Here is a 17,685-nt window from a genome sequence, read left to right as displayed (position 1 = left end):
CGCTGTGGCAAGGAGCGGCGAGGCAGGTGGAAAAACTGTACAGCATTGTACAATCACCGTATAGCTGCACACAGCAGCGCTGCGCGCAAGCTGGAAGGACAGCGGGCATGGTGGAATGGGGAGTGCTCTCTGGTGAGTCTGGCTGTCTGTGTGAGGACGCTCAGTGAACCTGTCACTGCGTCCTCACACAGACAGCCAGAGAGCGCTCCCCCATCCACCATGCCCGCTGCCCTTCCAGCTTGCGCGCAGCGCTGCTGTGTATTCCGGGATCCCAGGCGGCAAATGTACAATGCTGTATACAAGTTAACCTGCGCCCTGGTGGAGCCTGCTCCACCCCGCCATCGCTGGGGCTGCGGACCCCAAGTTACGCCACTGCTGACAGTCTCCTTTATCCACCCTTTGTGGCGGGTCTGTGGGGACCAAATGATGCATATTGTAATGCTGGCATGGCCCAGCAGGGAACATGGCCAAGATGACGTGTTTGTGCAGGCCACTCCCCCAGTGTGGGACATGACCATAAGCCACACCCCCAACACACCCCTTTTACATCCCACCGGTTCTCCCCCCCCCCCCCCCCTGTTTTGCAGAAAATAGTATGGTGTAGCTGCACAGATCCTTATAGCCCACAGTACTGCACCAACCTACCATATACTTTATCACAGCTATTTATTCATTTGAGTGCCAACATCTCAGAGAGATCTGCAAAATATCCTTTAAAAATACCAGTGTCAGTCACATTTCTTATATAGATTAAAATAAAAATGTTGAGTAAAAAAATATTATGCTTCCTATACAAGGCAAACATTACAGGTCATTATGATGGATAGAAATGTTTGTTTGACAATTTTTACACCTATTTTGACAAATTCACTTGGCCCTCAAAGGGTAACACATGAACATGGGTCAGACCAGTACAGTAGTACAATGGGAAACATTGACATTAGTGGGAAATAACACATCAGACACTGATTGGCTTGTCTTGCTTTTTATTGTTCACAACAACAGATTCATATAGAGGCCGCTCAGCGACCAAATTACTCCATAGAAAGTGAGAGCATAATGATGTTTCAAACTTGCTGGATATGGAGAGAGGGAGTTGTGAAGACAGAGATTGGGGGTAGGGGTATTACCCGTCAACGGGACAGGCTTGGGTAGGGGGAATAGCCGTCAACGGGACTGGCATGGGTAGGGGGAATAGCCGTCAACGGGACTGGCTTGGGTAGGGGGAATAGCCGTCAACGGGACTAGCTTGGGGGAATAGCCGTCAACGGGACTGGCTTGGGTAGGGGGAATAGCCGTCAACGGGACTGGCTTTAACAGTTGCACAAACTTATAATGATCAAGTTTGATGCAGTAACTGACACAAGTCAAATCAACTAAACTTTTCAAAACAAGTTCCCAGGTTATGGGATAGGCGATGTTTAGGGCTCAGTGAGTCTGATTTCCAGGTTAAATGTAAAAACTTGGCATTCCGTCCTCCTCCTGCCACTCCTGCCATAGGAAGCCAACATCAATATGTGTCTTGTAGATGACTGTCCTATAAAAACAAACTTTGATCAGTGACTGTTATTGTAAAGACACAAACGCTTGCTATGTACAAGTCATCTCATTATTCCCGGGCCTGCTGCTATCTAGGGCCTGCACCATGTTAGTGGCCCTTACTGACTACATTTCTCTGTGTGATTCCTCTTTGGACCAATAAGAGCGCTGATACTGTGGGTGTGACATGACAAGGACGGCCCCATACAGGAAGCCCAGTGTACAGTGATGTGAGATCCCTCTAATGGGGCTACACACCCAGAGATTTTGGCCTATTTTCTAAGTGATCTGACTAGATTGCCTAGAAATGAAGCACACATCGCTGTATGTAGGGCCCATAGTGATAGTGATGTGTGGCCCTGTGTGTCGCTCTCGCTGGGAGATATAGATACTACATGCAGTAATAATCTAGTCCTCACCTGTGTTCTCTCTTTTGAGAATGTGGACAGTGACAGATCGTTCAACGCAGAGCGCTGGTGCAGTCCTGAGCGCTGTGTGCTGAGCGCTGTGCGCTGAGCGATCTAGCATCATTCAGATCACTGATAATATCGCTACGTATATTAGCAATATAGGCCCCATAATTTACATGACTTCATTTCTCCTGTAGCATTGCTCTTCTTATATTGTTACACTCATTAGTATAATGATATATACATGTATGTCATACAAGTAGAATACCAGCCCATCAGCGCTCTGGCCCTTATTCTGATCGGTGCGGATATTCCCGCATTCTTACGGTGCGGTCCGCACGCCACGGTGTTTTGCCGCGTGCGGCCATCGTCCGTAGAAACGCCCACGGGTCCTCCGCATTCGGACGGACTCACTCTTTAAGAACAGGGCGTGTTTACGGACGACATACAAAGCATGCGTGTGCGGGAGAAACACTCCGATTCGGCACGGTATTACAGAGTATTACAGAGTATGCTCGGGAATACCGCATCCGAACGGGAGCCAAGCGGTGCTACCGCACGTAAGCGGAGTATTTACGCCAAACAACCCACTATGAAGTATCTTCTGCTATACATCACATGACCCACTTATTCAATTACCTATCCTCATAAAAAAATGCTTATTTGGAATTGGAATCAATTAGATTCCAATATATCCTTACAAGCATGCCTAACACATGCATTGCACACATTAACCCTTACAGCAATTGAAGTGCAATGGTTTCAATTAAAGCACTGACAAGCGTCCTATTAGTGAGTAATGAGTAAAGGAGTAGATTCTATTGGGTTCAGGTGTTAATGGTTGTAGTCATTAGGCGTACGTTCGCCTACCGCATGAACGAGTGGTGTCCGCAAAGCAATAGTACACTTGTGGACACCGCACATTTCTGCCCTTTTTGCTCGCGTGCATTCGGAGTGGTTTCCGAATGTACGCCCCCCAACATAAGTGTACTCCCCCGTGTCCGCCCATGTTTCCGCCCCGTTTTGCCCACTTTGAAACTACGCCCATGTGTCATTCCGCATGACGCCCATAATACGCCCCTATTTCCCGACTGATAGCGGTGAACAGTTTTGGACGGGATTTGCCCGAACTGGTACCGAGTCAAGGCGTGGCACATGCGCGTAGCGTTCTCCACGCATGCGCAGACGCCATAAAGACGCGATCCGTAAGTACGCGGTAAAGTCCGCGTCAATCAGAATAAGGGCCTCTGTGTGGTAGAACTTGTGTAGCAGCCCCAGCTGCAGCAGATATGGAGATAACGTTTTTCTACATCACAGCATGTTTGTAAGACAAGAGACCTGAAATCCACCCCAGAGACCAGAGCAGGGAGGACGCGAGTATTGTGCCGGCAACCTACCTGCGCGAGGAGTCACTGGTGGTATCTGAGGTATCTGAGGAGGAATCAGAGGATTCAGAGCTGGTGCTGCTGGTGTCTGATGAGGATGATGACCGGTCCGTCAGGTTATAATAGCCACTGCTGCTGCTATTGGAGATGTCATAAGATGATACAGTGTCATCCGTCATCATGGACACTGGGGACTCCTCACACCTCTTCACCTCACTCTTGCAGGCTATAAAATGATAGACAGAAGTTGCTATGGACAACATCAGCTCGTTATTATAGTAAATGTACCCCATGCTGTTTATTGGCTATATCTAACAGGTTGCGATTTCTGTTCGGAGGTGCAATCTCCTCTGTAGATATAAAGCAGAATAATGTATAACGCAGAATCAGGCTGGTGAGATAACAAGCTCCTGTCCCCTCACAGATCTCCCAGCCTATTACATACATACTAGTTACCAGCCTGTCACATAACTCCCAGCCTATAACATATATACTAGTTACCAGCCTGTCACATAACTCCCAGCCTATTACATATATACTAGTTACCAGCCTGTCACATAACTCCCAGCCTATAACATATATACTAGTTACCAGCCTGTCACATAACTCCTAGTCTATTACATATATACTAGTTACTTGCCTATCACAGAAGTCCCAGCCTATTACATATATACTAGTTACCAGCCTGTCACATAACTCCTAGCCTATTACATATATACTAGTTACCAGCCTATTACATATATACTAGTTACCAGCCTGTCACAGAACTCCCAGCCTATTACATATATACTAGTTACCAGCCTGTCACAGAACTCCTAGCCTATTACATATATACTAGTTACCAGCCTGTCACATAACTCCTAGCCTTTTACATACATACTAGTTACCTGCCTGTCACATAACTCCCAGCCTATTACATATATACTAGTTACCTGCCTGTCACAGAACTCCCAGCCTATTGCATATATACTAGTTACCTGCCTGTCACAGATCTCCCAGCCTATTACATATATACTAGTTATCAGCCTGTCACATAACTCCCTGCCTATTACATATATACTCGTTACCTGCCTGTCACAGAACTCCCAGCCTATTACATATATACTAGTTACCTGCCTGTCACAGAACTCCCAGCTTATCACATATATACTAGTTACCTGCCTGTCACAGATCTCCCAGCCTATTGCATATATACTAGTTACCTGCCTGTCACAGATCTCCCAGCCTATTACATATATACTAGTTACCTGCCTGTCACAGAACTCCCAGCTTATTACTTATATACTAGTTACCTGCCTGTCACAAATCTCCCAGCCTATTACATATATACTAGTTACCAGCCTGTCACAAATCTCCCAGCCTATTACATATATACTAGTTACCTGCCTGTCACAGAACTCCCAGCCTATTACATATATACTAGTTACCTGCCTGTCACAGAACTCCCAGCTTATCACATATATACTACTTACCTGCCTGTCACAGAACTCCCAGCCTATTACATATATACTAGTTACCAGCCTGTCACAGAACTCCCAGCTTATTACATATATACTCGTTACCAGCCTGTCACAGAACTCCCAGCCTATTACATATATACTAGTTACCTGCCTGTCACAGATCTCCCAGCTTATCACTATATACTAGTTACCTGTCTGTCACAGAACTCCCAGCTTATCACATATATACTAGTTACCTGCCTGTCACAGAACTCCCAGCCTATTACATATATACTAGTTACCTGCCTGTCACAGAACTCCCAGCCTATTGCATATATACTAGTTACCTGTCTGTCACATAACTCCCAGCTTATCACATATATACTAGTTACCTGCCTGTCACAGATCTCCCAGCTTATCACATATATACTAGTTACTAGCCTGTCACAAATCTCCCAGCCTATTACATACATACTAGTTACCAGCCTGTCACATAACTCCCAGCCTATTACATATATACTAGTTACCTGCCTGTCACAGATCTCCCAGCTTATCACTATATACTAGTTACCTGTCTGTCACAGAACTCCCAGCTTATCACATATATACTAGTTACCTGCCTGTCACAGAACTCCCAGCCTATTACATATATACTAGTTACCAGCCTGTCACAGAACTCCCAGCCTATTGCATATATACTAGTTACCTGTCTGTCACAGAACTCCCAGCTTATCACATATATACTAGTTACCTGCCTGTCACAGAACTCCCAGCTTATCACATATATACTAGTTATGCCTCTGCACCTGGGGTAAGCTTACCTTCACTGATCAGGTACTCCATGATCTCTGCCACGACTGCTGCCACGTCCTCTGTGACCAGAGCAGTGTCCGGCTCAGTGGGAAGTTCGCCAGACACCTTGGGCACGGGGGTCTGCTCGCTGGTGGGGGGCTGCACACTGGTGGGGTGCTTTGCCGCTCCCTTCTTAAGCCTCGCAGACTTGCTTGGCTGTAAGGAGCAGAGGAAGAGACATCATGAGCTGTGACTACATAACTCTCCGCAGTGCAAGCACTTTCTACCATGGAAGCAATAGAACAGATCAGGTCAATGGAGCCAGCTGTAACTGGCATATTTATATAAATAGACACCATTGATATATGCACCATCAATAAAGGGAAACCATCGGGTTTACCCCATCGATAAAGGGAAACCATTGGGTCTACTCCATAAAAAAATTCTACATCATCCATAAACCATCGATGACTATTAATTGATCGCCATCCCAGCTCTTAATTTATGATTAACAACAACTTTCTTTGCAAGTAACTAGTTCAACACAGGTGACAGCAATCCTAATATCAGAGGGAAGCCCAGGAATGGGACATGTTGGTAGGTATGTATGTATATAGCAATCATAGTATCAGAGAGGAGCCCAGGAATGGGACATGTTGGTAGGTATGTATGTATATAGCAATCATAGTATCAGAGGGAAGCCCAGGAAAGGGACATGTTGGTAGTTATGTATGCACGAGTAATGATATCAGAGAGGTGCCCAGGAATGGGACATGTTGGTAGGTATGTATGTATATAGCAATCATAGTATCAGAGGGAAGCCCAGGAAAGGGGCATGTTGGTAGTTATGTATGCACGAGTAATGATATCAGAGAGGTGCCCAGGAATGGGACATGTTGGTAGGTATGTATGTATATATAGCAATCATAGTATGAAGGGAAGCCCAGGAATAGGACATATTGGTAGGTATGTATGCAGGAGTAATAGTATCAGAGGGAAGCCCAGGAATGGGACACGTTGATATGTATGTATGCACGAGTAATAATATCAGAGGGAAGCCCAGGAATGAGACACATTGGTAGGTATGTATGCATGAGTAATAATATCAGAGGGAAGCCCAGGAATGGGACATGTTGGTAGGTATGTATGCAGGAGTAATAGTATCAGAGGGAAGCCCAGGAATGGGACATGTTGGTAGGTATGTATGCATAAATAATAATATCAGAGGGAAGCCCAGGAATGGGACATGTTGGTAGGTATGTATGCACAAATAATGCTATCAGAAAGAAGCCCAGAAATGGAACATGTTGGTAGGTATGTATGCATGAGTAATAATATCAGAGTGAAGCCCAGGAATGGGACATGTTGATATGTATGTATGCACGAGTAATAATATCAGAGGGAAGCCCAGGAATGGGACATGTTGGTAGGTATGTATGCACGAATAATAATATCAGAGGGAAGACCAGGAATGGGACATGTTGGTAGGTATGTATGCACGAGTAATGATATCAGAGAGGTGCCCAGGAATGGGACATGTTGGTAGGTATGTATGTATATAGCAATCATAGTATCAGAGGGAAGCCCAGGAAAGGGACATGTTGGTAGTTATGTATGCACGAGTAATGATATCAGAGAGGTGCCCAGGAATGGGACATGTTGGTAGGTATGTATGTATATATATATAGCAATCATAGTATCAGAGGGAAGCCCAGGAATAGGACATATTGGTAGGTATGTATGCAGGAGTAATAGTATCAGAGGGAAGCCCAGGAATGGGATATGTTGGTAGGTATGCACGAGTAATAATATCAGAGGGAAGCCCAGGAATGGGACACAGTGGTAGGTATGTATGCAGGAGTAATAATATCAGAGGGAAGCCCAGGAATGGGACATGTTGGTAGGTATGTATGCACGAGCAATAATATCAGATGGAAGCCCAGGAATGGGAAATGTTGATATGTATGTATGCACGAGTAATAATATCAGAGGGAAGCCCAGGAATGGGACACATTGGTAGGTATGTATGCACGAGTAATAATATCAGAGGGAAGCCCAGGAATGGGACATGTTGGTAGGTATGTATGCAGGAGTAATAGTATCAGAGGGAAGCCCAGGAATGGGACATGTTGGTAGGTATGTATGCACAAGTAATAATATCAGAGGGAAGCCCAGGAATGGGATATGTTGGTAGGTATGTATGTACGATTAATAAAATCAGAGCAGCTATAAGTGATGACGTTATTACAGTACTGTACTAGGGATGGCCATGGTTGCGATTGCTATTGATGGTTGCCATTGATGTCAATAGTGCAACTGGCCATCGATAGTGTTAAACTATGCAATGGATGTCCATCGATATTTTTACCTATCGATGGTATTCCATTATGTTTCACTGGTTGGCCTGTGCCCCAATCAAAACACAGGGGCAGTGTTTTGCAGATGTCGTGCAGAGCTATGCTCAGTGTTCTGGGATCTTTGGAAAAAATAAAGAAAAGCAAATCATCGGTTTTGCTGTGCCATCGATGGAGAGAAACCATCTGGTTCTCCCCCATCTATAGCAAAAGTGTTCAACTTCGGCCATAAACCATCAATGATTTGGAATCATCGATGGTCAATGATGGCCATCCCTGTCATGTTTACACATATTTTATACAGAGCACAGGCCGGGCTGCTGTCACAGCAGCTGCTGCAATCTGAGCTCTCAGGTGATTGGCAGATATTTGGCAGCATGCCAAAAGGAGAATAGTTACATTTGCAGAACTGCAGGGAGGGAGCAGTAACTCTTGTACAGTGGGGAATTCACATTACATGCAATGCAGACCTATCTGAGCTCACAGAACACGTGGGATAGACATGAGATAATAAGGCAAAGAGGCAAAAATCATACTCGTCTACTCTTCCAGATAGGCCATGAGGCTCCCATAAATTGGCCCCAGGTCACCCGCAATGCCTTGCCCCTCCTGCCAGCACTTCCTCATTTAGTCCGCTGAGCCCTCCTTACCCCTGCAAAGTGGGTGGGGCAATGACACGATTCCCATTAAACCACCTAATCATAACCCCGCCCACACTTTGCAATGTTGGTAATAGCAGGGGGCAGGGCTATAACGATGCATCACATTTTCACGCCCCCAGGCCGCCATCTCCACGCCACCTCCCAGGGGTGCTTTAACAGAGCAGACTGTCGGTGAATCCCCCTTCTCTTCACGGTGAGGTAGACTCTGCTAGGAGGGTCAACACTAAGGAGCATGGGCAGTTAGTGGCAGTTACAGTCAGACAGGAGGAGCATGGGCAGAAGGCAGCTACTGGCAGAGTAACCTACGTTTATGTCAGCAGCAGAAGTGCTGTCGAACTACAAAGCCCAGCGAGAAGGGGAGATGACGCTTCAGTGCTGATAATGTGAGAGCCTGTGAGGCTAATGGTAAAACGTGAGTGTTACTACACAACATGTCCACATTATAAGACACTGCTGCCTGGGAACTGTGCAGGGGAGGGTACAGGAGAGGTACATAATATCACCCACCCATGTACCCATACCCTCCAACATTTGAAGGGGTGAATTCGGTACAACTGGGAAAAGGGGTGTGGCCATGTGAAGGGGGCGTGGTCATACTTCGTTTTCTATACTTTCAAAGGTACTGGAGTGGAACATAAAATTATACTAATGCTGCTGCTGCTATGGTACAGTGTCCCCGCATTGGCCCGCTCACATAAGCACACGCGGCAACCGGAGTATAACACAGCGCAGCAACCACTATACCTGACAGAACTGACTCCACATGGGCAGCAGAATTGGAGCAAACACAGACGGCGCTGCACATTTTCATTCACCCGGCGCCCGCTGATGCTCTCCCACCTCTCAGTTTGTTGCCATGTGATTGGCTCGCGGCACGCTCCGCCTCCGTCCCTTCTCCCCCCGAGGTGGTGCACCTTGGGAGTTGTAGTCCTGTCAGCTGGCTACCCCTCACGCTACCTAATAAGCAGCCGGCGGTGTAGGAAACTACATCTCCCAGAGTCCCCTTGGCCACCTCGGGGGAGGAAGCGCAGTGCTACTGAATTAAAAATGAAAAAAACGGTACAATCGGTACAAGGATTTTTAGCCGGTACAGGCCGTTAAAAAACGGTACTGTACCGGCTAAAACGGTACAGTTGGAGGGTATGTGTACCCCTAATGCTACATACAGGGAGCATCACCCACCCATGTACCCCTAATGCTACATACAGGGAGCGTCACCCACCCATGTATCTCTAATGCTTCATACAAGGTGAAACATTTATATTTTACAAGTTACTAGTAATAGTTACCGGTCAATCAAAATGATACCTACCCCTCATATTTAGTCCTACAAAACTGGACAAATCACCTCCCAATCTGCACAGAAACACCCAATATCGGGCGAGCTCCCCCCTATTGCAGCCTGTGATAATCCTCTTTAAGTGTAATGTACAACCCATAAATATAACAGCGCACTTACCTTCCTGCTGGGTGCAGGGACGCACAGTTTGCTGCACAGACAGCCCATAATATCTCCAGAGGTACAGGAAAATTAAAATATAAGCAATATAGCAAGAGAGCATAAAATATGCTTCTTCTCCTGACAAATGCAGAGACTCAGGTGATGGAATCCCTGTAGCACAGAGCCTCTGTGATGTCATAATGGTGACATAGTTACAAAATGGCCGCTATGCTTTTTTTTTCAATCATCTTTATTGAAATGTTATCAGTACAAACAAGTATAGAAAGAGTCTGTTATGCATATGTGATCAATATTACACATCACGAGTAGAGACAACAGGCTTCTACTATCACGTGATATACTGGATATACAATTTGGTTAATCAGGTGATAGTACACATATGCATATATATTTAGCAAAGAACAAATTTCTAAATAGAACTGAAGAGAACATAAATATAGACAAATATAGACATTACAAAGACAGACAGGGTAAGGAAGGATGGGGGGAAGCAATTATCATATAGATAGGTTCTGAAATTTCTTAGCAAGTTACATTAAACCAGCGAATTTCCAAAAGTGGAAATTATATGTGTTTTAATATCAACATCGAGAGTATTAATGAACAACGTCCATTTCTGGTAGAATTTATGGTACCCGTCCCGCAAGTCTAATCTCGCACACTTTCTCTCGAGGTAAAGGATCTGTAGCAGTTTTTGTTTAACGTTCAGCAGTTGTGGAGCGGATTTTTTCATCCAAAAAAATCAGGATATATTTTCTTGCGACTGTTATAATTAATAGTAGAGGAATTGCGGTTCTATGGATCTTATCCATTGGCCATTTTTAAAAGTTGAGTTCATCATGTTATAGATGAACATACTGTATGTTATAAATATGTTGTAGAGATCATATCGTTAATATAAATGGTGATTTTGCACAAAATTCTCCTTAATTTGTAACAGTCCCACATACAGGGCCTTATTCGAGTTCAATCTTTCTGACAAAATCCTTCTTAGATGGACAAAACCATGTGCACTGCAGGGGGGGTAGATGTAACTTGTGCAGATCTAATTAGATTTGGGTGGAGTTTTACTTTAAAGTGAGATCTATATTGCAGTGTAAAAATAAAGCAGCCAGTATTTACCCTGCAAAGAATCACCAAAAAAATCACCAAATTTATTTCTATCTGCACATGTTACATCTGCCCCCCTGCAGTGCACATGGTTTTGTCCATCTAAGAAGGATTTTGTCAGAAAGAGTGAACTCGAATAAGGCCCACAGTGTGAGAGCTCTGCCCTGGGAGTTCCACATTTGTTGCAGTATCCCATTTTTTCCAATACTATGTGTCTCCGATGATAGGGTGTAATGTAAGCTCTATGCATGGTTGTCAGGTACATCTATTGGATATAAACAGAATTTAACAACTTCATAGTGGTATACATAGTGGTATACATAGTGCATACATACGATATTGTCCAAGGTTTCAATAGATGGTATATCCGCTTTCCATTTACTTAGTAGCACTGTCCATTGTGGATGACCATCACAACAATTTTCTAGGATCATCTGATATAGGTGTTTCAGCTTATATGGCCTATCCAAACTAAACATAAAAAGTGAGTCTATGGATTTTATGTGCGCTAAAGTAAGTTAGGTTTAATAGTGTTTATAAAGTGTCTTGTTTAAAGGTACTGTACATGAACATATGGGAATGGGGTAGTTCATATTTCCCTGGGTCAAAAACCTTACTGGCCAAATCTAGGCCTTTGTATCTCCATGTATTGAAGGAGGGGGTAATACATACCTCCCAACTGTCCCGTTTTTCACGGGACTGCCACAGTATTTTGGGGTGGTCCTGCCCGGGGCCGCCAGTGTCCCGATGCAGGGCGGGGGAGCAGTTGGAAGTCCCCCCAGCCTGAAGGGTATAGACGCTGTCTATTCAGTATCGCAGAAGGGCAGGAAATGGGGCGTGGCCTGAGGACACATCATAACATGAGGCCATGCCCTTTCATAGGCCATGGCTCCTTTTCGGGCAATCACACGGCTCTGCCACGCTAGTGTCCCGTTTTCACTTTCACATATGTTGGGAGGTATGGTTAATCCATGATGGAGGAAAGGAGTGATTACCCCATAAAGGAATATATTGAGAGATAAAGGGGTTCCTATTACACATTTTGTTAATTTGCAGCCATGCAGCATAATTATCCCTAAATAACATATTTCTGATCTCCAAGAGTACATCTCGTAAACTAGTTTGCAGCAGGGCACCCGGGACATAAGGGCAAAATATTGCACGGTCCAGGTTCATGTCAATATACGTTGAATTGTACAATATCCAATCTCCAATGTATCTAAAAATGATTGCTATGGAATAAGTTTGTAAATCTGGGCAACCGAATCCACCATTTGATTTAGGGGATTCTAACTTAGCTTTTGCTATCCTTTTATTTTGTCATACAAATTTAAAGAACAATGATTCTAATCGTATTATATCTGGATTTTTAACCCCTTCCTGACAGAGCCAGTTTTTGCGTTCCTGACAGAGCCCTTTTTTTTAAATCTGACATGTCTCACTTAAGTGGGGATAACTTTTTTTTGCTTTTACTTATCCCAGTGATTTTGAGATTGTTTTCTCGTGACACATTGTACTTCAAGTTAGTGGTAAATTTGGGTCAATACAGTCTGTGTTTTTTTGTGAAACACTGATTTTTTTAGGGACCAGTTCAGTTCTGATGTGACTTTGAGGGACTTGTATGTGAGACACCCCCATAAATGATACCATTTCAAAAACTGCACCCCTCACAGTATTCAAAACAGCATTTTGGAAGTTTGTTAACCCTTTAGGTGTTTCACAGGAATTAAAACAAAGTGTAGGTGAAATTTCAAAATTTCATTTTTTTTGCAGATTTGCAATTTTAATACATTTTTCTAAGGAACACAGTACATTTTACTAGAGAAATGTGACTAAAAATTGATTCCCCCAATTCTTTTGTTTTCATAAATATCCTATATGTGGCCCTAGTGTGCACGTTGACCAAACCACAGGCTTCATAATAGAAGGAGCACCTACTTGATTTTGGAGCCTCCTTTTTATGAGATTATTTTTTAGGCACCATGTAGGTTACTAGGCACCATAAGATGCTAAAATTTAGGAACCCCCCCACAAGCGACCCCATTTTGCAAACTACACCCCTCAGGGAATTCATCTAGGGGTATAGTGTACATTTCAAACCCCCAGGGGTTTCACCAATTTTGATACAACTGGGCAGTGAAAATGAAAAATTACATTTTTTTACACAAAAATGCAGTTCTGGCTCAAAATTTTTAATTTTCAGAAGGTATGAAGGAGACAAAGCACCCCAAAATCTGTGCCCCAATTTCTCCCGAGTACGGCAATGCCTCACATGTGACCAAAAAATATCATTTGGGTGCATGGCAGGACTCAGAAGGGAAGGAGTGATTTTTGGATTTTGCAGCTCAGATTCTGGTGGAATTTTGGTGGGTGCTATGTCGCATTAGCAAGACCCCCCAAGCACCAATACAGTGGAACCCCCCCACAAGTCACCCCATTTTGCAAAGTACACCCCTCAGGGAATTCATCTAGGGGTATAGTGTACATTTCAAACCCCCAGGGGTTTCACCAATTTTGATACAAGTGGGCAGTGAAAATGAAAAATTACATTTTTTTACACAAAAATGCAGTTCTGGCTCAAAATTTTTCATTTTCAGAAGGTATGAAGGAGAAAAAGCACCCCAAAATCTGTGCCCCAATTTCTCCCGAGTACGGCAATGCCTCACATGTGACCAAAAAATACCAGTTGGGTGCATGGCAGGACTCAGAAGGGAAGGAGTGATTTTTGGATTTTGCAGCACAGATTTTGGTGGAATGAATGGTGGGTGCTATGTTGCACCAATACAGTGGAACCCCCCACAAGTCACCCCATTTTGCAAAGTACATCCCTCAGGGAATTCATCTAGGGGTATATAGTGTACATTTCAAACCCCCAGGGGTTTCACCAATTTTGATACAAGTGGGCAGTGAAAATGAAAAATTACATTTTTTTACACAAAAATGCAGTTCTGGCTCAAAATTTTTTATTTTCAGAAGGAATGAAGGAGACAAAGCACCCCAAAATCTGTGCCCCAATTTCTCCCGAGTACGGCAATGCCTCATGTGTGACCAAAAAGTGGCAGGACTCAGAAGGGAAGGAGTGATATTTGGATTTTGCAGCACAAATTCTGGTGGAATGATGGTGGGTGCTATGTCGCATTAGCAAGACCCCCAAAGCACCAATACAGTGGAACCCCCCACAAGTGACCCCATTTTGCAAACTGCACCCCTCAGGGAATTCATCTAGGGGTATAGTGTACATTTCAAACCCCCAGGGGTTTCACCAATTTTGATACAAGTGGGCAGTGAAAATGAAAAATTACATTTTTTTACACAAAAATGCAGTTCTGGCTCAAAATTTTTCATTTTCAGAAGGTATGAAGGAGAAAAAGCACCCCAAAATCTGTGCCCCAATTTCTCCCGAGTACGGCAATGCCTCACATGTGACCAAAAAATACCAGTTGGGTGCATGGCAGGACTCAGAAGGGAAGGAGTGATTTTTGGATTTTGCGGCTCAGATTCTGGTGGAATGAATGGTGGGTGCTATGTGGCATTAGCAAGACCCCCGAAGCACGGTGAAATTATGAACCTAATAATCCATAGATGTGTGGTATATTTTAAAACACTCCTTTATACATAGGCCGGGTTTGTCGGGGCAAGTGTCACACTGGAAAATAGTTTGCTTTCTTATTCCCTTTTTATAGCAAACTTTGCACCTTTTTTGTGTCCTGCCCTTTTTTCCAGTGGAGGGGATTTCATCAGGAAAATGCTGCCCTGGTACAATACGGGGGCCAGTACTAGAAGTACTGGGGCCCTCTGCCTGCTGGTTCCCAAATATTAGGCCCTTTATGACTTCCTCTTGAAAGTGCATAAATGTCCCCCTCTGGCCGGTAGAACGGAATAGCACGTAAGCGTTATACAGTGCCATCTGGATGATATACACGGCCAGCTTCTTGTACCAGATTTTTGTTTTCCGCAGGGCACTGTACGGCTTCAGTACCTGATCTGAAAGATCCACTCCGCCCATGTACCTATTGTAATCCAGGATACAATTAGGTTTTGAGGTGTGGGTACCCTGTACCTCGTACAGGGACGGAGGTGGTACTGTCTCCATGAATTGTTGTCAGTATAAGGACATCCCTCTTGTCCTTATATTTGACCAACAACATATTTTCGGTGCATATTCCCCTGCTTTCACCCCTTCTCATTACTTGGGCAATGTGCGTTTTTGGGAGGCCTCTTTGGTTCTTGCGCACAGTACCGCAAGCTGCTGTACCTCTTGAACCAAGGGCCTTAAACAGGGGGATGCTAGTGTAAAAGTTATCCACATAGAGGTGATAACCTTTATCCAGGAAGGGGTGCACTAAATCCCAGACAATTTTTCCACTAACACCTACGAGGGAGGGGGGGCATTCTGGCGGTTCAATTCTTGAATCCTTCCCTTCATATACCCTAAACCTGTGAGTGTACCCTGAGGTGCTTTCACACAGCTTATACATTTTTATGCCATACCTTGCCCTCTTACTGGGAAGGTACTGGCGGAATTTAACCCTTCCTTTAAAATGTATAAGGGACTCGTCTATGCAAATGAATTTATCTGGGATGTACATGTCTTTAAATTTGGCACTGAAATGATCAATGACCGGCCTGACTTTGAATAGCCGGTCAAAGGTGGGATCATCTCTGGGTGGGCACTGTGCATTATCGTTGTAATGCAAAAATTTAAGGATCGTCTCAAATCGAGCCCGGGGCATGGCCATACGGTAAAATGGGGTGCTGTACAGAACATCTGTACTCCAATATTGCCTAATTTCTGGCTTTTTTACTATGCCCATATGAAACACCAGACCCCAAAACGTCATCATCTCTACTGCATCTACAGGGGTCCACCTAGCAAATGATGACGTGGGGTTTTGAGCAATAAACTGCTGGGCATATAAATTAGTTTGGTCCACCATTAAATTTATAAAATCATCAGAGAAAAATAATTTGAAAAAGTCAATTTCTCTGAGACCTGTGGAATCAAATTGGATTCCTGGCATGGCCAAAAACTCAGGAACCTGGGGCTCAAAATTGTCTGGTGGTGGGGTCCATACGAGATCAATTATTGGGGGGGGGGGTCTCAGCTGCTCTACGGGGGCGTCTTTGAGGGGGTCCCTCATCACCAGAGGAGGAAGAGGTGCTTAAGACGAAGCCTTCAAATTCCCCGCTTGCATCACTGGCTGTGTCAGAGTCAGAGGCAAGCATGGCATATGCCTCCTCCGCTGAATACATTCTTCTGGATGACTGGGATGACATTTGGGATGCCATTTTTATTTTTGTGTTACTGGTAGTGAAATGTTTCAACACGTGTATAGTGTAGGGGGGGTACAAACTTTATTTCAACCCGGGGGGTATGTAGTGTGTAGTGTGTATGTAGTGCAGAAAAAAAAATTACTTTATACAAAAAAAAAAAAATTGAAGGGGTTAAAAAAAAAAAAATTGAAGGGGTAAAAAAAAAAAAAATTGAAGGGGTTAAAAAAAAAAAAAAAAAAGGTCCTGCGCCAAAAATTGAGCACAGATGTTAATGTGGTGCCCCAGGACTCCATGCGTGGCAGGAGTTAATGTGCAGGACACCAGGGGTTAATGTTGACCCCGGGGCTTCGCGCCCAAGGATGATTGGCAGGTCAGGACGGGACGTGATTGGCTGGGAACCGGCCAAAAGGACGGAAGCTATAGGAGACTCACTTAAGGGAGGAGAAGGAGAGGCAGCGGGAAAGCGGAGAACGGCGGCGGTGAGCAGGAGAAGCAGGAGCCGCGCGACGGCCGCTCCGTACAGCACGGCAGCTGAGTGAAGAGACGCTGAGTGACGCGTCATCCAGACCCGACGGGGAGAGGATGCGTCGACCAGAGAAGAAAGAGGGCGCCCAGCTTACCCCAAGCCCGGGACCAAGAAGGCACTGAGTGCGGCAACGCTGCGGCTGCAGCGCCCACACTAGTGCGCCCCGGTCTAAAGCGGAGAGTCAGCAGAGGGCCGGACTGCAGGAGCGGTGTTTCGTGACAGGCAGGAGCCTGCAACTGTGACCGGGTAACGCAGGTACTGTTCCCCAGGCCGGTCACCCACACGCTTCCCCTGCCCACCTGTACCCACGCAGTGTCCCCATCTAGGCTTGCTGCCCCGGTTATAAAGCCACGCTGCACTGCCCCTATTCCCAGTTATACCCTGCTGCCTTTAATCAACGGTGTCCACGCTAACAGGGACTCCCCGTGTGTAAGGGGACAGCGCCATCTTGGGGTCTGCTAGGAGGGACAGAAACTGCATCAGGGTTATTAACCCCGCGGAGCCCTACAGCCCAGCAAAACCCTGTACAGGTAGCCCGGGACTAAGCTACATTTAGGGTGACGTCACCTTAGGTCTACGGCTAGGATATTGTACTGGTGCACCAGCTGTTTAATTATTTACTGTGTCGATGTTTGATGTGATGTGCCTATGTAAGATTTGAGTCAGGAATGTTTAGGAGATAGGCTTCAGTATTGGTGGTACCGTGGTTGCCTTGTTGATTCAGTAGCAAAG

General features: G+C 44.9%; 1 protein-coding gene across 2 annotated transcripts in view; it reads right to left on the bottom strand.

The window, feature by feature from the left end:
- Window positions 1-984: 984 nt before the first annotated feature.
- Window positions 985-17,685, bottom strand: part of LOC146059104 (uncharacterized) — an 81,484-nt gene continuing 64,783 nt past the window's right edge. The window contains exons 2-4 of one of the 2 annotated variants that reach the window (XM_083171226.1): window positions 5,595-5,781; window positions 3,347-3,560; window positions 985-1,537 (exon numbers count right to left, since the gene is read on the bottom strand). In XM_083171226.1, coding sequence (XP_083027352.1) covers window positions 1,450-1,537; window positions 3,347-3,560; window positions 5,595-5,616 — 324 coding nt within the window. In that variant the 5' untranslated portion in view covers window positions 5,617-5,781 and the 3' untranslated portion in view covers window positions 985-1,449. Of the gene's footprint in view, window positions 1,538-3,346; window positions 3,561-5,594; window positions 5,875-17,685 lie in introns of those variants that run through there. The other variant, XM_083171227.1, reaches the window with a different exon arrangement.

The sequence above is a fragment of the Crinia signifera genome, chromosome 2 (assembly GCF_055691185.1).
Source record: "Crinia signifera chromosome 2, ASM5569118v1, whole genome shotgun sequence".
In the NCBI taxonomy this organism is placed as follows: domain Eukaryota; kingdom Metazoa; phylum Chordata; class Amphibia; order Anura; family Myobatrachidae; genus Crinia; species Crinia signifera.
The sequence above is the reverse complement of the archived record's forward strand: the minus strand, read 5'-3'. Positions and strand labels throughout refer to the sequence as shown.